Below are 15,097 nucleotides of genomic sequence, written 5' to 3' on the forward strand. Positions count from 1 at the left end.
GGGGCTTGAACTCAGGGCCTGGGTGCTATCCCTGAGCTTTTTTGCTCAATGCTAGTGCTCTACCACTTGGAACCACAACTCTACTTCCAGTTTTTAGGTAGTAAATTGCTTTGAACCACGATTCTCAAATCTCAGTCTCTGAAGTAGCTAGGATTACAGGTGTGAGTCACCAGTGCCTGCCTGGGTACTGTATTTAACACTGAGAGTACCGATCGTGCTTAGGTACAGAAAACTGAATAGACACACCTTCCAGGAAGTAGTTTGGCAATTTCGGCCCAACGATTTCCCAACCGCTTATGTGCTTCATAGATGATTCTGTCTTCTTCTTCTGTCCAGGAAGATTTCTTTACCTCAGGGTTCAGATGATTATGCCATCGTTCTCTACACTGCTTGCCTATTCTTCCTTTTAAATGTTTTGCAATTAAAGACCATCTTTTTGGTCCATATTTCTGAACCAATTCAATAACCTAAAAAACAAAACCAAAGTTTTAAAAAGCTTTACTTTGAAACAATTTTAAAGGATTAACCCAAGAAAGGCAGGGCTGGGCTGTTGCTAGGCAAGAGAGTGCTTTGTCTCACATGTGCAAGGCCCTAAGTTCAATCACTGGCACCACAAAAAAAAGACACTAAAAATGTCATTTTGTTTTATTTTATTGGCAATACTGAGGGTTTAAATTCAAGGCCTTGCATGTACAAGGCAGGTAAGGTATTCTATTACTTGAGCCCTCTGCTAGTCCTATTTGTGCTGGTTATTTTCAAGATAAGGTCCCATTTTATGCCTGGGCTAGCTTGGGCTACAATCCACCTACCCCCACCAACCCCCACATCTGAGATGACGAGCACATGCCACTGTGCCCAGCCGATGTGCTTCTTATGTAGCTGGGATGACAGGCTCGTGCCATCACAAGCAGCCTTTGGTTGAAATGGAGTCTCATAAGCTTTTAAACAGGATAGCCTCAAACTGTAGTCCTTAAGATTTCCACCCCTCAGGCTGGGAATATGGCCTAGTGGTAGAGTGCTTGCCTCGTATATATGAAGCCCTGGGTTCGATTCCCCAGTACCACCACATATGTAGAAAATGGCCAGAAGTGGCGCTGTGGCTCAAGTGGTAGAGTGCTAGCCTTGAGCAAAAAGAAGCCAGGGACAGTGCTCAGGCCCTGAGTCCAAGGCCCAGGACTGGAAAAAAAAAAAAAGACTTCCACCTCTCAATTAGCTAGACTTAAGCCACTACCCCCAGCCAAAACTATCATTTTAAATAAATGCATTAAGTTCCAGCTGCACCTATAATTTGCAAAGGTATTTTTAAATTATTTTAAAATAATTTTACCAGTATGTTAAACTTCAGCATTCAACACATGCAAAAACTGATTCCCAACTTATCAAAACTCCAAGGGACTTTAGTGACTCGTAAGTTAAACTGATTTCATAGAAATGAATTTGAAATAGCTAAAGACATTTAAACTTGTGTCTTTTCTACTTCACATCTTAGAAACAAAAGCTTCAGTACAAAGTCAAACAGATCAATCTGAAGGAAATCAGTCTGGCTTTTCATTTCTTCTACCCCTTAACTGAAAAATATAGATCACACAGTTTATGTTTCTTTTTATTTTACCTAAACTTGAAAGAATAGTTATTCACTGCCACTTCGCATCAAACCTTGTAAACCTAGTAGAGGGACATCTAACTTTAATATATATCCATTTTTACCATACATATACATATAAGCATGTTTAAAAAAACCAAATTTTAAGATTTATTATTTACATGTTTAAATAAGAGCCTTCATTTTAAATTTTGTGTCAACCATTAAACAAATCAGTACTGAGCCTACTGAAGCAATTTTTTTTACAACAGATCAGAACAACTTTAAACTTTAATGGGAAGTTGAAGAAGGAGGCCAAGGTAACTTGAAGAGAATCAGGAGTCACTACATACAACAGGAGAAGCGGGGAGGAACTTTAAGTAAAGTTATGGGTAGGGTTGCAGGTAGCGGGAGAGTTCAAGGAATTTCAGGACATGCCTTGAAAGTTTGTAGCCTGTCAGGGAACCTACTGTGCAGGCTAATGGTTCAGCCAGGCGTGACCTGTGAAGCAATTTTTAAATTGCTCTGAGTGGTATTAAGGATCCAATCATCAGAATACACTATTAAGGACACTCTAATTGCTCCAACTATATTAACAACAGGAAGGCCTTACTTAAGGAAACTCAACTAAAGAACAATTCCCTCTAGAGGGCAGAAACGTCTATTCCTAACTTTTTCTGCACAAAAAAATGATATTAGCTTTTGATTATAAATCCTCTGGAAATACGATGTCCTGTTTGTGTGTGTGTGTGTGTGTATACCTGTGTGTATGTGTGTGTTCGTGTGTGTATACATAAACAAAAGTCATTAAAGATCAAGAAGAAAAAAATAGCATCCTACAACTAACTAGTCATCAAGAGTAAAATTAAAATGTTTTTAAGCAAGACATGAAGGATCACACCTATCGTCCCAGCTACTTGGGAGGTGGAGCTGGGCCAGCCAAGTTAGAGGAGAGCCAAGACAAAGATACTGAGACCCTGTCTAAAAATCACACTAAGGACAAATGGACTCTGACTCTCCGCAAAGCTCAAGTGGCAGAGCAGTTGTTGAACATTTCTGATTCAATGCCTCGGTGGCACACACACACACACACACACACACACACACACACACACACAATCTGTTTTCAGGCTGGGAATGTGGCTTAGTGGTAGAATGCTTGCTTAGGATGCACAGTACCAGAAAAACAGAAAAAGTCAGAAGTGGCGCTGTGGCTCAAGTGGTAGAGTGCTAGCTTTGGGCACAGAGAGGCTCAGCAAACTACATTAAACTGGTTAACAACCCTTGCAGTATTCAGATTTTTTTCCCCTTTTGCAAACCACTATTAGGAGAAATAAAAAGGGGAGGGCATATGTGCCTGGTGTGGTGGCACAAGTTTGTAATCCTAGCTATGAGGGAGGCAGAGATGGAAGGATCACACAGTTCAAGGCTAGCACGGGAACAAAAGTTAGCAAGACCAACAAACAAGCCACATGTGCTATCATAGATCTGTTATCCCAGCTGTGAAGGAGGTAGAGGTGAAAGAACTGAAGTATGAGACAAGCCCAGGACAAAAACTCAAGACTGTACCCCACAAGAGCGACACTGAGTCACATCAGTACAATCACTTGCTAGTAAGTGTAGGATCCTTAGTTCAAACTCCAATACTGCTCTCCCTTCTAAATGGCCCGTACATATATTATTTGATCCAATTAAAATAAAGCCATTTCAAAATACTTGATTCTTATGGAAACTTCCTCTAGAGAACAAGTCCCAGTGTCTTAAATACATACCTCATAGATGAAAGCAAAATATTATTAAGAAAAACAAAGCTAGGCTACCTACTCAGTGAGCATAAAGAAGATATGAAGATATTACCCTCTGATCTTCTTCTTTAGTCCAAGGACCCTTTATCAATTCCGGGTTTAAAACCTTCTGCCATCGATGCTGGCACTGAAAGTCAGAACGATTCTGAAAAAAATTTAGTCAATGTTGTTATTAAATAACTATTTTCCAGAGGTAGGTCAAGTATTACATATTCTTAAGAACAAAATCATAGTTAAAATGTATTTAGCGAAGTGCTGGTGACTCACGCCTGTAACCTAGCAACTTGGGAAGCTGAGATCTGAGGATCACAGTTCAAAGCCAGCCTGGACAAGAAACTCACTGAAACTCTCATTTCCAATTAAACACACACACACACACACACACACACACACACACACACACACACAAAAAAAAAGCCATAAGTAGAGCCGTGGCTCAAGTGATGAGTGCTAGCCTTGGGCAAAAACACTCTGGGAGAGTGCCCAGGCCCTGAGTTCAAGCCCGAGGACTGGAATCAATTTTTAAAAAGTGTGTTCAGTATCAATCTTTAGATATATATTCTTTAGTTTACATGTCTACATCCAAGTTTTTTTATCTGCGAGGATGGCATGTGCTAGGATGACAAATGCATGCATTTGCCATTGTAAAATAAAGTCTCTCAAACTTTTGCCTGGGCGGCTTCCAATCACAATCCCATGATCGCTTCCTTACAAGTCGCCAGGTTACGGGGTTGAGACATCAGGCCTAGCATCCTTTGCTATATATTTTTCATTCAAGCATTATATGACAATCCTGATTCTAAAATATTTTAATATTTCTCTCAAAATGTTGTAACATATCACAAATATTTGTAAATCCCTATCTTTTTAAGATTTTTTGAATATTTGCATGCCTATAATAATATTTCTTGAAGATGGGACACAAGTCTAACCACAAAATTCTCATGTGTCATTTATACCTTATTCACATAACCTGAAGGTAATTTTAAATGTTATTTTTAGGGTGCCTGCATTTTTTCCAATTACCTATTACTTAACTAAGTGCAGTATCTTCTATTTGTCCTACTTGACCTATGCCAGAACTCAAAAAGTCTTCGATTATATACCACTTCAGAGCTTGGATTTTGGGATTAGAGTTACTCAATATGTACTAGAAATGAAGCATCCATATCAAATATATAATTTAATATTTTACTTACCTGAAGATGACTAGCAATTAGAGTCCAATCATCAGTTCCATGTTGTTCAACCAACTTCTTTAATTTATCATCCTATTAAAGCAAGTGTAACCATTAGAAATAGTTCCTCTGTCCTTTTCCTCTATCCCTGAATACAGACAAGTTTCCAGTTCTGTCTAGTCATATCTGCTCATCACTTTTAGAAGGACTAAAGGTAGTATACAAGTTCCTCCATTTACTACACTGCTTCTGTCAGTCCCAATATCACCCAGTTTACTCATGTCCTTAATTGAAGAAAAAGAATGTAAGTTAGTTCATGGGTAACTTAACCCTTATACTTTGCTTTTGAAATATCATGTTTTAACTATAATCGTATTAATTGCTAAATACAAGTATGTAATTAGTAAGCCTTGCCAGGTAACTACCTCATCTCTTGTCCACTTCACTCTATTCCAGAGTTTTTTCAATCCTTTCTGTTGTGGTACTTCATAATCATGATCGGCATACTGAAGGTCATCATCCTCATCCTCACTACAAAACACATACACACAATTTGTGAAATCAAGAATTTCATTTAAATCAAGTGAATTCAATTGATGAGCTTGTCTTTGCAGGTATAACTGAAGAATTCACTCAGAATAAACGATATACAACCAATGAGATTATTCAAAATTTAAGTCACATAGGCGAAGAGCAATAGTTCTTACTGAAAACTAAGAGATGGATTTGGGTATGTTACCAGGAGCTAAGTAATAATCTTTTATGTTATTCCAATGACAGTGGCATGTATTCTTTAATCTTTGAAGAAAAAAAGAGCTAAAGGACTTTAAAGGAACAAAAAACACATAGCTTATGTTTCAGAAAAAAATAATAGCAGAAATACGTATGGTGGTAAGAAAGTAAATTGGTAATCTTCATAACACAAGAAATAAATCACTAGGGCATGACAAATGGAAATGTTAAAATATAAACCACACAGTTACTTGGGAGAGGGAGGTAGGATTGGTCCTAGACCAACCCAGGGAAAATTCTTGAGACCCTATCTGGAAAATAACTGATGCAAAAATGGCGGGAGGCTTGGTTAAAGTAGTATAATGTTTATCTTGCAAGCACAAGTTCTTGAGTTCAAATCCAGTATTACAAATAAATAGACCATAGCTGTTTAAAAACCATAACAGAAGGGCTGGAAGTGTGGTTTAAGCAGTAGGGTATCTGTCTAGTGAGCACAAAGCACAGAGTTCAAACCTTCATACCAGTAAACAAAACAAAGAACTAGGAGAAAAGATCCACTAACAATACCAACAACAAAAGACGTTAAATATCTAGAAATAATCTTAACATCTGAAATTAAAAAATCAAAGTATAGTAAATGAAAAACACTGATATTAAACATAGAAAACTTGAACAAATGGAAGCATTCATTATATTTAGACCACATGCTTGGGTAAGAAAGCAATCACTATAGAGATGCACAAATTAATTCATAAATTTAAATGGATAAAAGTGCCATTTGATTTTAGGAAGGAATCAAACAAGCTGATTCTATCATTTCTATGTAAAAAATTAAAAAAAAAATAGTAGCCAGAAAAGTTCTAAAGAGTAATAGTAGGAGAAGTGCCATTGCCTAATTACCCAACTACACTGTAGAGAAACAAAAAATGCATAGCAGGATAAAGGGGGTAAGATTACTGGGAGGTATTGTAAACATGTTTGGAAATTAAACAGTGAAATCTCCCTCTGTAATAACTAATATATGACTATTTTTTTAAAGACAGAATGGTACTGACATATAAACAACCAAACACATAAATGGAACAGAATAGTCAGAAAAAAATCACAAACATCCACGTGGATAACATTTCAAATCAGCGGACTATGATGGATTTTTCCATAAATATTACTATTGGTGAAGTCATTTTTAAGGACTAAAATAGATCCTGACTTTAAAATAAAATAAATTCAGATTAAGTATGTATTTATGCTTTTTAAAATGGAACTGCAGCCTGGTGACAGTGGCTCATGCCTGTAATCCGAGCTACCCAGGAGGCTGAGATCTGAGGATCAGCCCAGGCAGGAAAATCTTATCTCCAATAAACAACAACAAAAAAAAAGCCACAAGTGGAGCTATGGCTCAAGTGGTAGAGTGCTAGCCTTTAACAAAAAGTTCAGGGATAGTAAGTACTCAGGGCCTGAATGAAAGCCCAAAGACAAGCACAAAAAAGAAAGAAAGAGGGGGCGGGGAGAGAGAGAGATCATGATAATACTAAAATAAAACAGGGATGAATCTTACTTTTTTACTTTGTAGAGAAAAAGGTAAATGTGACAAAAACCTAAAGCCCCCAAAAGATGAACCAAGGTGAAAATAGTAAGTGAAAAGAAGTACATGAAATTCAAAAATATTTTTTAAAAGAAATAATTTTGCAACTGATTGAGATGAGAGACAGGGAAGAAAGAACCAAGATGACTCCAAATTTTCTGACCTTGGGTGTATAATTAGAGGTATTCACTAAGTCAATAGACAGATGGAGAGACAAAACTCTGCTAGGGTCAGGCACCGGTGGCTCACGCCTGTAATCCTAGCTACTCAGGAGGCTAAGATCGGAGGATCACAGTTCAAAGCCCAGCGGGCTAAGAAAGTCTGTGAGACTCTTATCTCCAATTAACCCCCAGAAAACCAGAAGTGGCACTGTGGCTCAAGTGGTAGAGCACTAGCCTTGAGCTGAAGAGCTCAGGGACAGTGCCCAAGGCCCAGAGTTCAAGCCCCACGGCCAAAACTTTGCAAGGGAAAAAGGAATGGAGAGGATAGTTTTAACTAGGCATTTCCTAAAGAAATACAAGTCACATATGTAATTTTCTAGTAGCCACATATTTAAAGAGATTAATTTTTAGTATTATCTAGTTACATAAAATACTATCATTCCAATATGCAACCAATCTAAAATTATAAATGAATTTTTCATATTCTTGTATTATTTCTTTCAAAATCTGATTGCAGCTGGATGCCAATGACTCACACTGTAACCCTAGCTACTCAGGAGATTGAGGCCTGGAGGATCATGATTTGAAGCCAGTCTGGGCATTAAAGTCTTCAAAACTCCATATCCAATTAACAGACTGGAGGTATGGCTCAAGTGGCAGAGCAGTAGATGTGAGCAAGAAAGCTGAGTGAAAAGTGTGAGGCCTTGAGTTCAAGCCCCTGTACTAACACACAATCTCATTGTATTTTATAGTTGAGAGTACATCACAATTCAGACTAGTCATATTTCAAGGGCTTGGTAGCCACATGTGACTACTGCAGAGCAGATCCAGAAGGCAACAGAGTACATCAATCTTCTGCTAAGATTCAAGGTCCAGAGTAGATCATTGTGGCAATCTCTAGCATACAAAGAATAGTTTAGACCATAAGATGACCCAAGGAGAGCTGGAGATATGGCCTAGTGGCAAGAGTGCCTGCCTCACATACATGAGGCCCTGGGTTCGATTCCCCAGCACCACATATACAGAAAATGGCCAGAAGTGGCGCTGTGGCTCAAGTGGCAGAGTGCTAGCCTTGAGCAAAAAAAAAGAAGCCAGGGACAGTGCTCAGGCCCTGAGTCCAAGCCCCAGGCCTGGACAAAAAAAAAAAAAAAAAAAAAAGATGACCCAAGGAAAATTAACACAGTGAGGAAACAAACCTCAGTTCATATAGGTTTAAAAAAAAAAAGTTTGAAAAAAGCTCTCAAAGGGTAGGCCTCCATGATGATCTGAATTCCAAGATTACAAGACTTTTAGTAGCCAAAAGATTATTGAATAAAGTTATAAGCATCTGAAGATAACATGAGCTGTTGACATTTATTTAAAGCTAAGTACCAGACATTGTGACAGACTATGAAATTTTTCTCTTAAAACTTCACAACAGCCATAAGAAGGGAGTTATTAATATTGCCATTTCATAGAAAACTTTGGATTAAATAACCTTTTGTCAACAGTCACAGAAAATATATCATGGCGGAACTTTAATGTCCACTGTTTAAATTATTTTACTATATGGGGCTGGGAATATGGCCTAGCGGTAGAGTGCTTGCCTCATATACATGAAGCCCTGGGTTCTATTCCTCAGCACCACATATACAGAAAAAGCCAGAAGTGGCACTGTGGCTCAAGTAGTCGAGTGCTAGCCTTGAGCAAAAAGAAGACAGTACTCAAGCCCTGAGTTCAAGCGCCAGGACTGGAAAAAAAAAAAAATTACCACACAGAGCACACTGGAAAAAGAGAAAGAATACCACAAAGCTAAGATACTAAAAACAAATCTCAAACATATTTTGAAATCAGAACAAGCTGCTAGTTCTAACTTATCTATTCACTTTGTAATTAGCCTGCACATTAGTCTGTCAGAGATTTAACTATAAAATAAACATAATACTACATATCTTATAGTGCTGCTATAGGCTAAAATAAAGAAAAACATCACAAAAATATATTAACTATTTGTAAGGTCAATAATCTTTTTTTATCCTTCCATCTCCTCCAAGTACTGTGCATTACAAAAATACATCGTTTCCTTTTAACCCAACCAAAACTTTCACCTTCTTCAATACAGATAAAACCTCTAAGTGAATAGGAGAAACAATACATTTTTAACACCAAAAAGTACTACTAGGAGGAGATGAAAAGCATTCCCATTTGTTAAATTGAACTTTCAGAATCCAAAAACACCTACAAGTGGCAGAATTTTTAAAAAGCAGAACCTGAAGAAACATTCTTTTAAAATTCAGCACAGACGTGGTTCTATGAAGTGTCTACTGTTTTTCTTAGAAATGCCCCCAGTAACATTACCACTTCCTGATACCCCAAATTACACTCAAGCATGCTTTTCACAGGTTTCCCTCTTTCTCCCTCCCTTTAGATTCCCAATAGCTTCCAAAACAGCATATTAGAGATTGCTTTATATAAAAAAAGTTATTTCTAACACAATATAGCCTGATTTTTCCTGAATAAATCTTAAGTATTTGCCAAAAAAAAGAAAAAAAAAACCTACATCACATCTAATCTGTTAAAAAAAAAAATCTACCTTAACGTTGTTACCAAAATTTCTTTAAGGAAATATAGACAAATATATATATATATATATATATATATATATATATATATATATATATATCTCCTTTGGACTCTTTAGTCCAAAAGAGCAGTTACCAAGTAGTAATTTTCCTAAGAACTTGTTCATTTTAATTGTCAAATTAGTTCTGGACTATATAACTCCTGAGAGATCTCTATTTCTACATGAGGTTTCATTCTCTGCTGTATGCAGCATGGTCATCAGTTTCAGACTGTGAGTTATATAGCCCACCCATCATTCAGGAAACTGGGTTTTCTGAGTGGGTGAGAACAAGGGAGCACTGAAGTAGAATTCTTAGAAACATCTTTCCACCACTGGGACTTTCCTAAAATCGAATTCTACGTCTTAAGTGTTGTCATTAAGTTATTTTACTTTTCATTTTTCTTTTTTTGGTGAAGCTAGGGATTGAACCAGGGGTCTGGCCTTATCTCATGCTAGGCAAGCACTATACCACTGAAGCATACCTCTAGCCCCAAGTTATTTCTATTCATAGCTAGGTGATTGTTGAAAGATGATGCCACTTTCAAGTAAGTGTAACAGCAAATGAACCTAGAAATGTACCAAAATCACTAGAGGAAGATTCCTGAGAACACCTATCATTTGAAAGAAAAAAAAGGTGAGGGTGAGGGAAGGGAATGACAAATCTTCACAAGTAATCCCAATAATCACTAGAAACCATTAAGACAAATCTACTCTATTTTTCTACTTTTTCTTTTTTTTTTTTTTGGCCAGTCCTGGGCCTTGGACTCAGGGCCTGAGCACTGTCCCTGGCTTCCTTTTTTTTTTTTTTTTTGCTCAAGGCTAGCACTCTGCCACTTGAGCCACAGCGCCACTTCTGGCCGTTTTCTGTATATGTGGTGCTGGGGAATCGAACCAGGGCCTCATGTATACGAGGCAAGCTCTCTTGCCACTAGGCCATATCCCCAGCCCTATTTTTCTACTTTTTATATCATCTTTTGGCACTTTTAAACTGTAGCAACCAGTGCTGGTGATGTGTATTAACTCAACCAAGTCAAGCTTTCTGCTTCATAAATAAACATTCCAGTCTAGTGTGATTAATCTAGAAGAGAGCAACAAAAGCAGAATTCTCTTCCCAGTTACAAAGGAAAAATATAAGAAGATTCTGGTCTATTTCTCCAGTCTAAGACTTGGGTTCCAAAATTATTATCAGTTTTCCTTTCTAAGTCAAAGTAAATACTGATTCTATAAATTCCCAATGTCTAACCAAACTACCATGTTCAAATGGAAACAGTTGTGTAAATTATGAATTAGTAAAGTGACCAAGGTACATATGAAACAACAAAACCACAAAAAAAAATCTATAGCTTGTTAGGCCAGGAAAATGGTTAAAAGTAGTACACAGTAGAGTATAAGCTAAACAGGTGTGAGTCAAAACTGCTTGTGAAATAATACACAAATTATTCACACTTGATATTTTAAGATAAAACATTTGGAGAAGTTCAGTTTTAAAGGATAACTGAACCATCTAAAATAGAAAAAAATGAAGTAATCATAAATCATTTTTATTGAAAATGGTACTACTACTACTACTGGTTTGGAATTGAAGAAAAATATAAGTTGTTTCATAAAATTTGTTCTCATAAAATTGCTTTAGCTTGTTCTTTAAAAAGCACAAAATTCCTGAAGCCTGAAATCTTTACTATAAAAAAATACACACACCTTTATTATACTTTGTGAAGATAAGGTAACTAGATTTAATGTTTTTAAGCTATTGTGTTCAAGGATATGAACATTTACCAGGTTTAACATAAGAAAGTGAAATTAGGCCACCCAGTGGTTATTACAATGTACTGCATACATGCGTACTGAATTCCAAATCTAGACTGCAAACTCACATTAAGGACCAATCTGATTTCTCACAGTAGACCATGATTAATAGCAACAGTGAAATAAATACTGGAGAGAGTTCCACCCAGCTATTCATAAATAAAATGTGATAACATGTCTATTTACTCCCATACTAGAGTATATATTTTTAAATGAGAAAAGATTGTCACAAAAGGTCCTCAAAATAGGATACTATCTTTACAGGCTACAAAATCCAAACCATGACATTAATAGATTTAAAACTGGGATAGAATTTATCTTCTTTCCCTCAACAATTCTGCCATAATGACAAAACTAAGAAATCATTTATCATATTTCAGTATACTTTCACCTCCTCGTTTTGCTGGAAGTAACAGTAGAACAGCTACACACATGCACACCTACACACATACACACAAACCTGTGTGTATACACGCACAAAATCACTAAACAAACCTTCCAAGGTAAAACCTGACTTTGTCCTGTGGTTTAGTACAGTCAATGGTTATCTCAAGCATAATATCTTAATCTTTTAGAAATAATAGGCTTTGCAGCTTCTAAATGACTGAAGTTTACATTTAAGGGAGAATGTAAAAAACAAACTTTTATTAGCACATAAAATATACTTTTAAGTCAAATATATATTAATAACAGATATTCTTACTTTATAATTGCCTGTAAATTATACCATCAAAACTGCTAAATCACACTATGAACTGGCCTTTTCCACAATAAAATTGAGAAAAATGCAAATCTCAGTAAGTTAGTCTATAGCTATTAAATAAAAATCAAAAGAGCCAATATCTTTCAGTTGTTTCATACTTGAGGCAACAGTTTTCTATTTAGATCACATAGAAAAAGTCTATTATTTGTGCCTATATTTGTATGTGAAGCTTTTATGCAATCAAGTACAGCTTTCACTCAAATTAAGTGGTTGTATACTGGAGATCTCAAAGTACAACTTGAAATGAGTGGATTATTTCCTTTCTCTTACTACCATAAATTTCATTCATATATGTTAACATTCTTAACCAAAGGATGAGTTGACTTTGTCCAATAAATAGCTTTCTCCTTCAAAACTCTCCATCTGTCATCCTCTAAAATACACAAGCCATTCATATTTACAAATACAAGACATACAATTTAAAGCACAAAACTCAAGTATGAAGACAGGAGAAATACACCAGAGGTGACAATTTCTTGCCACATCTATATACCTGTATACTCCCTTAAAAAGCATACCTTCATTCGACTATACTTAAGTTATTCCAGACTTACACCTTAAAGTAGCTAAAGCTCACAGTAATGTCAACAAAAGAATTTATATGGGGAAACTAGTTACTAAATAATTTCTTCTTACTCTAGTATTAGGAAACAGACAACAATGTAACAGAAAACCAAGCAGGAGAGTTCTGACATTCAAATATGTGTCTAAACATATGGCAACTAAACAATGATGCCAGAATTGGCTAAGAAACTGTTTCAAATAAGATTAACATCTACACTAAGTAGATAACTTCACCTTAAGTATAAATACAATTTTATTGACTTCAACTTTTTACTTTGTATTTCTCTTCTTGAGCTTGTGTTCTCAAGGCTACAGCTCCTCATCCAGCTTTTTTTTTTTTTTCTTTTTTGGTACTTAATTGGAGATAAATCAATCCAGGCTGGCTTCTAACTGCGACCCTCAAATCTGTCTCTTGAGTAACTACGATTACAGTATGAGACACTGGCACCCAATTTAGTAAGTTTTGTAAAATTTGTAGGCTTAAGAATTCAGGAATTGTCACCACAGAAGATTGATTCTAACTTCTGTTTTCTTAAGATGGAGTAGTTAATTGGGTCTTAGGTTTCTAGGTTCACAGTTCTTACCTGTGTGGTTTTGCTGCCCTCCCCCACATCAAGTGAGGCAATATGTGGAGAAACTTTTGTCAGGAATGGGAAGTGGAGTATTATTGTGTTCCACTGAGCATGCGGCTGAACCCACTCCATCCCCTCCCCAGCACAAAGAACCATCAGATCTAAAGTGTCCATAGTGTGGAGGTTAAAAGCCCTATTGCTAAAGATGGGTGTATACACCTTTGCACTACCTTTCTGGGGGCGGGGGAGATGTCCCATACTGTAGTTGCTATAAAATAACTATGGCATAATTTCACACTGCCTTATGCAGAACTATCTTACAGCAGATAATTCATATATGTATAAAGAAAGAATATTATGTATTGTTATTGCAGAATTTGTTTTAACAAAATCTAAAGTGAATGATTCCCAGTACTAATTCCAACTTTGGAAACACAACTTTGAGGTTGTATAAATAAGACTTTTAGAGGTTAGGAATCCAGATAAATAAAATCATTTGAGAATTCTGCCCCAAATCTTTTAATAATATTGAAAATGGAAAAAGAAAGAAGGAAAGGAGGAGGAGGAGGAGAAAGGGAGGAGGAGGAGAAGGGAAGGAAGAGAAGGACGAGGAGGAGGAGAGGAGGAAGAGGAGGAGGAGGAGGAGGAGGAGGAGGAGGAGGAGGAGGAGGAGGAGGAGGAGGAGGAGAGGAGGAGGAGGAGGAGGAGGAGGAGGAGGAAGAGGAGGAGGAAGAAAGGGAAAGGAGAAGGGAAGGAGAAGGAGGAGGAGAAGAGAAGGAGGAGGAGGAGGAGGAGGAGGAGGAAGAAAGGGAAAGGAGGAGGGAAGGAGGAGGAGGAGGAGGAGAGAGGAGGACGAGGAGGAGGAGGAGGAGGACGAGGAGGAGGAGGAGGAGGAGGAGGAGCCCTACTCCACACAGAGGTAGGTGTCGCGGCCGCTGGAGTGGCAGGGAGATGTGCAGTCCCGTCCTAACCACGAGAGTTGAAGCGATGCCCGCTCGGGTGGCCCGAGCCCCGGCTCAGGGGCTCAGTGAATCGAGGCGCATCCTTTGATTCTCCGGTCTGGCCACGGGGTGCCCCGGGCACCGGGAGAGGGGAGCCCCGGCGGCGCGGGCCCCGGGCGGGACGTCGGGGCGTCGGGAGGGGGCCCGCCCCGCCGGGGCACAGAGTCCGTCCCGGTGGCGGGTGGCTCGGTGCTGCGCTCGAGAGCGGCGGGCCTCCGGGTCCACCGGCGCGGCGTCCGCCCTGAAAGGCAAGGGGCCTCCCTCTCCCTCTCCCTCTCCCCCCGCCACCCCACCCCACGAAGAAGAGGAGGAGGAGGAGGAGGAGGCGGCGGAGGAGGGCGGGGGGCCGGGCCGGGCGGCCGCGGGCTGGGGAGGGAGGGAGGGAGGGCGCCCGGCCCGGCCCGGCCCGGCGTCGCCGTCACCCACCTGCGCGACCTCTTCGCCATCCTTCAAGTGCCGCATAGGCGCGGGCCGGGCCGGGCGGGGACGCGGTCGGCCTCCTCGGAGCTCCGGGCCCCCGGCCCTGCCGCCGCCGCCGCCCTCGCCGCTCGCTAGCCGCCCGCGGCGGCCGAGTGCCCCCGGAACGCGAGCCCCCGGCAGCGCCGGCCGGGACGGAGGGACGCGGGCACGGACCGCGACCCGCCCCCCGCCCGGGCGCCGCTCCTAGCCCCGGCCCGGCCCGGCCCGGGACGCCCGGGACATGTCCGCCGGCGCGCCCGCGCCCCCGCCCCGCCCGCCCGCCCGCC

General features: G+C 39.4%; 1 protein-coding gene across 2 annotated transcripts in view; it reads right to left on the reverse strand.

Moving 5' to 3' along the window:
• Mybl1 (MYB proto-oncogene like 1) overlaps positions 1-14,869 on the reverse strand; it is a 33,738-nt gene extending 18,869 nt beyond the window's left edge. For both annotated transcript variants that reach the window (XM_048359318.1, XM_048359319.1), the window contains exons 1-5: positions 14,778-14,869; positions 4,991-5,096; positions 4,587-4,658; positions 3,440-3,532; positions 247-467 (exon numbers count right to left, since the gene is read on the reverse strand). In XM_048359318.1, the coding sequence (XP_048215275.1) occupies positions 247-467; positions 3,440-3,532; positions 4,587-4,658; positions 4,991-5,096; positions 14,778-14,797 (512 nt within the window). In that variant the 5' untranslated portion in view covers positions 14,798-14,869. The remainder of the gene's footprint in view (positions 1-246; positions 468-3,439; positions 3,533-4,586; positions 4,659-4,990; positions 5,097-14,777) is intronic.
• Between the last annotated feature and the right edge of the window lie 228 nt (positions 14,870-15,097).

Source organism: Perognathus longimembris, chromosome 12 (assembly GCF_023159225.1).
Source record: "Perognathus longimembris pacificus isolate PPM17 chromosome 12, ASM2315922v1, whole genome shotgun sequence".
NCBI lineage: Eukaryota > Metazoa > Chordata > Mammalia > Rodentia > Heteromyidae > Perognathus > Perognathus longimembris.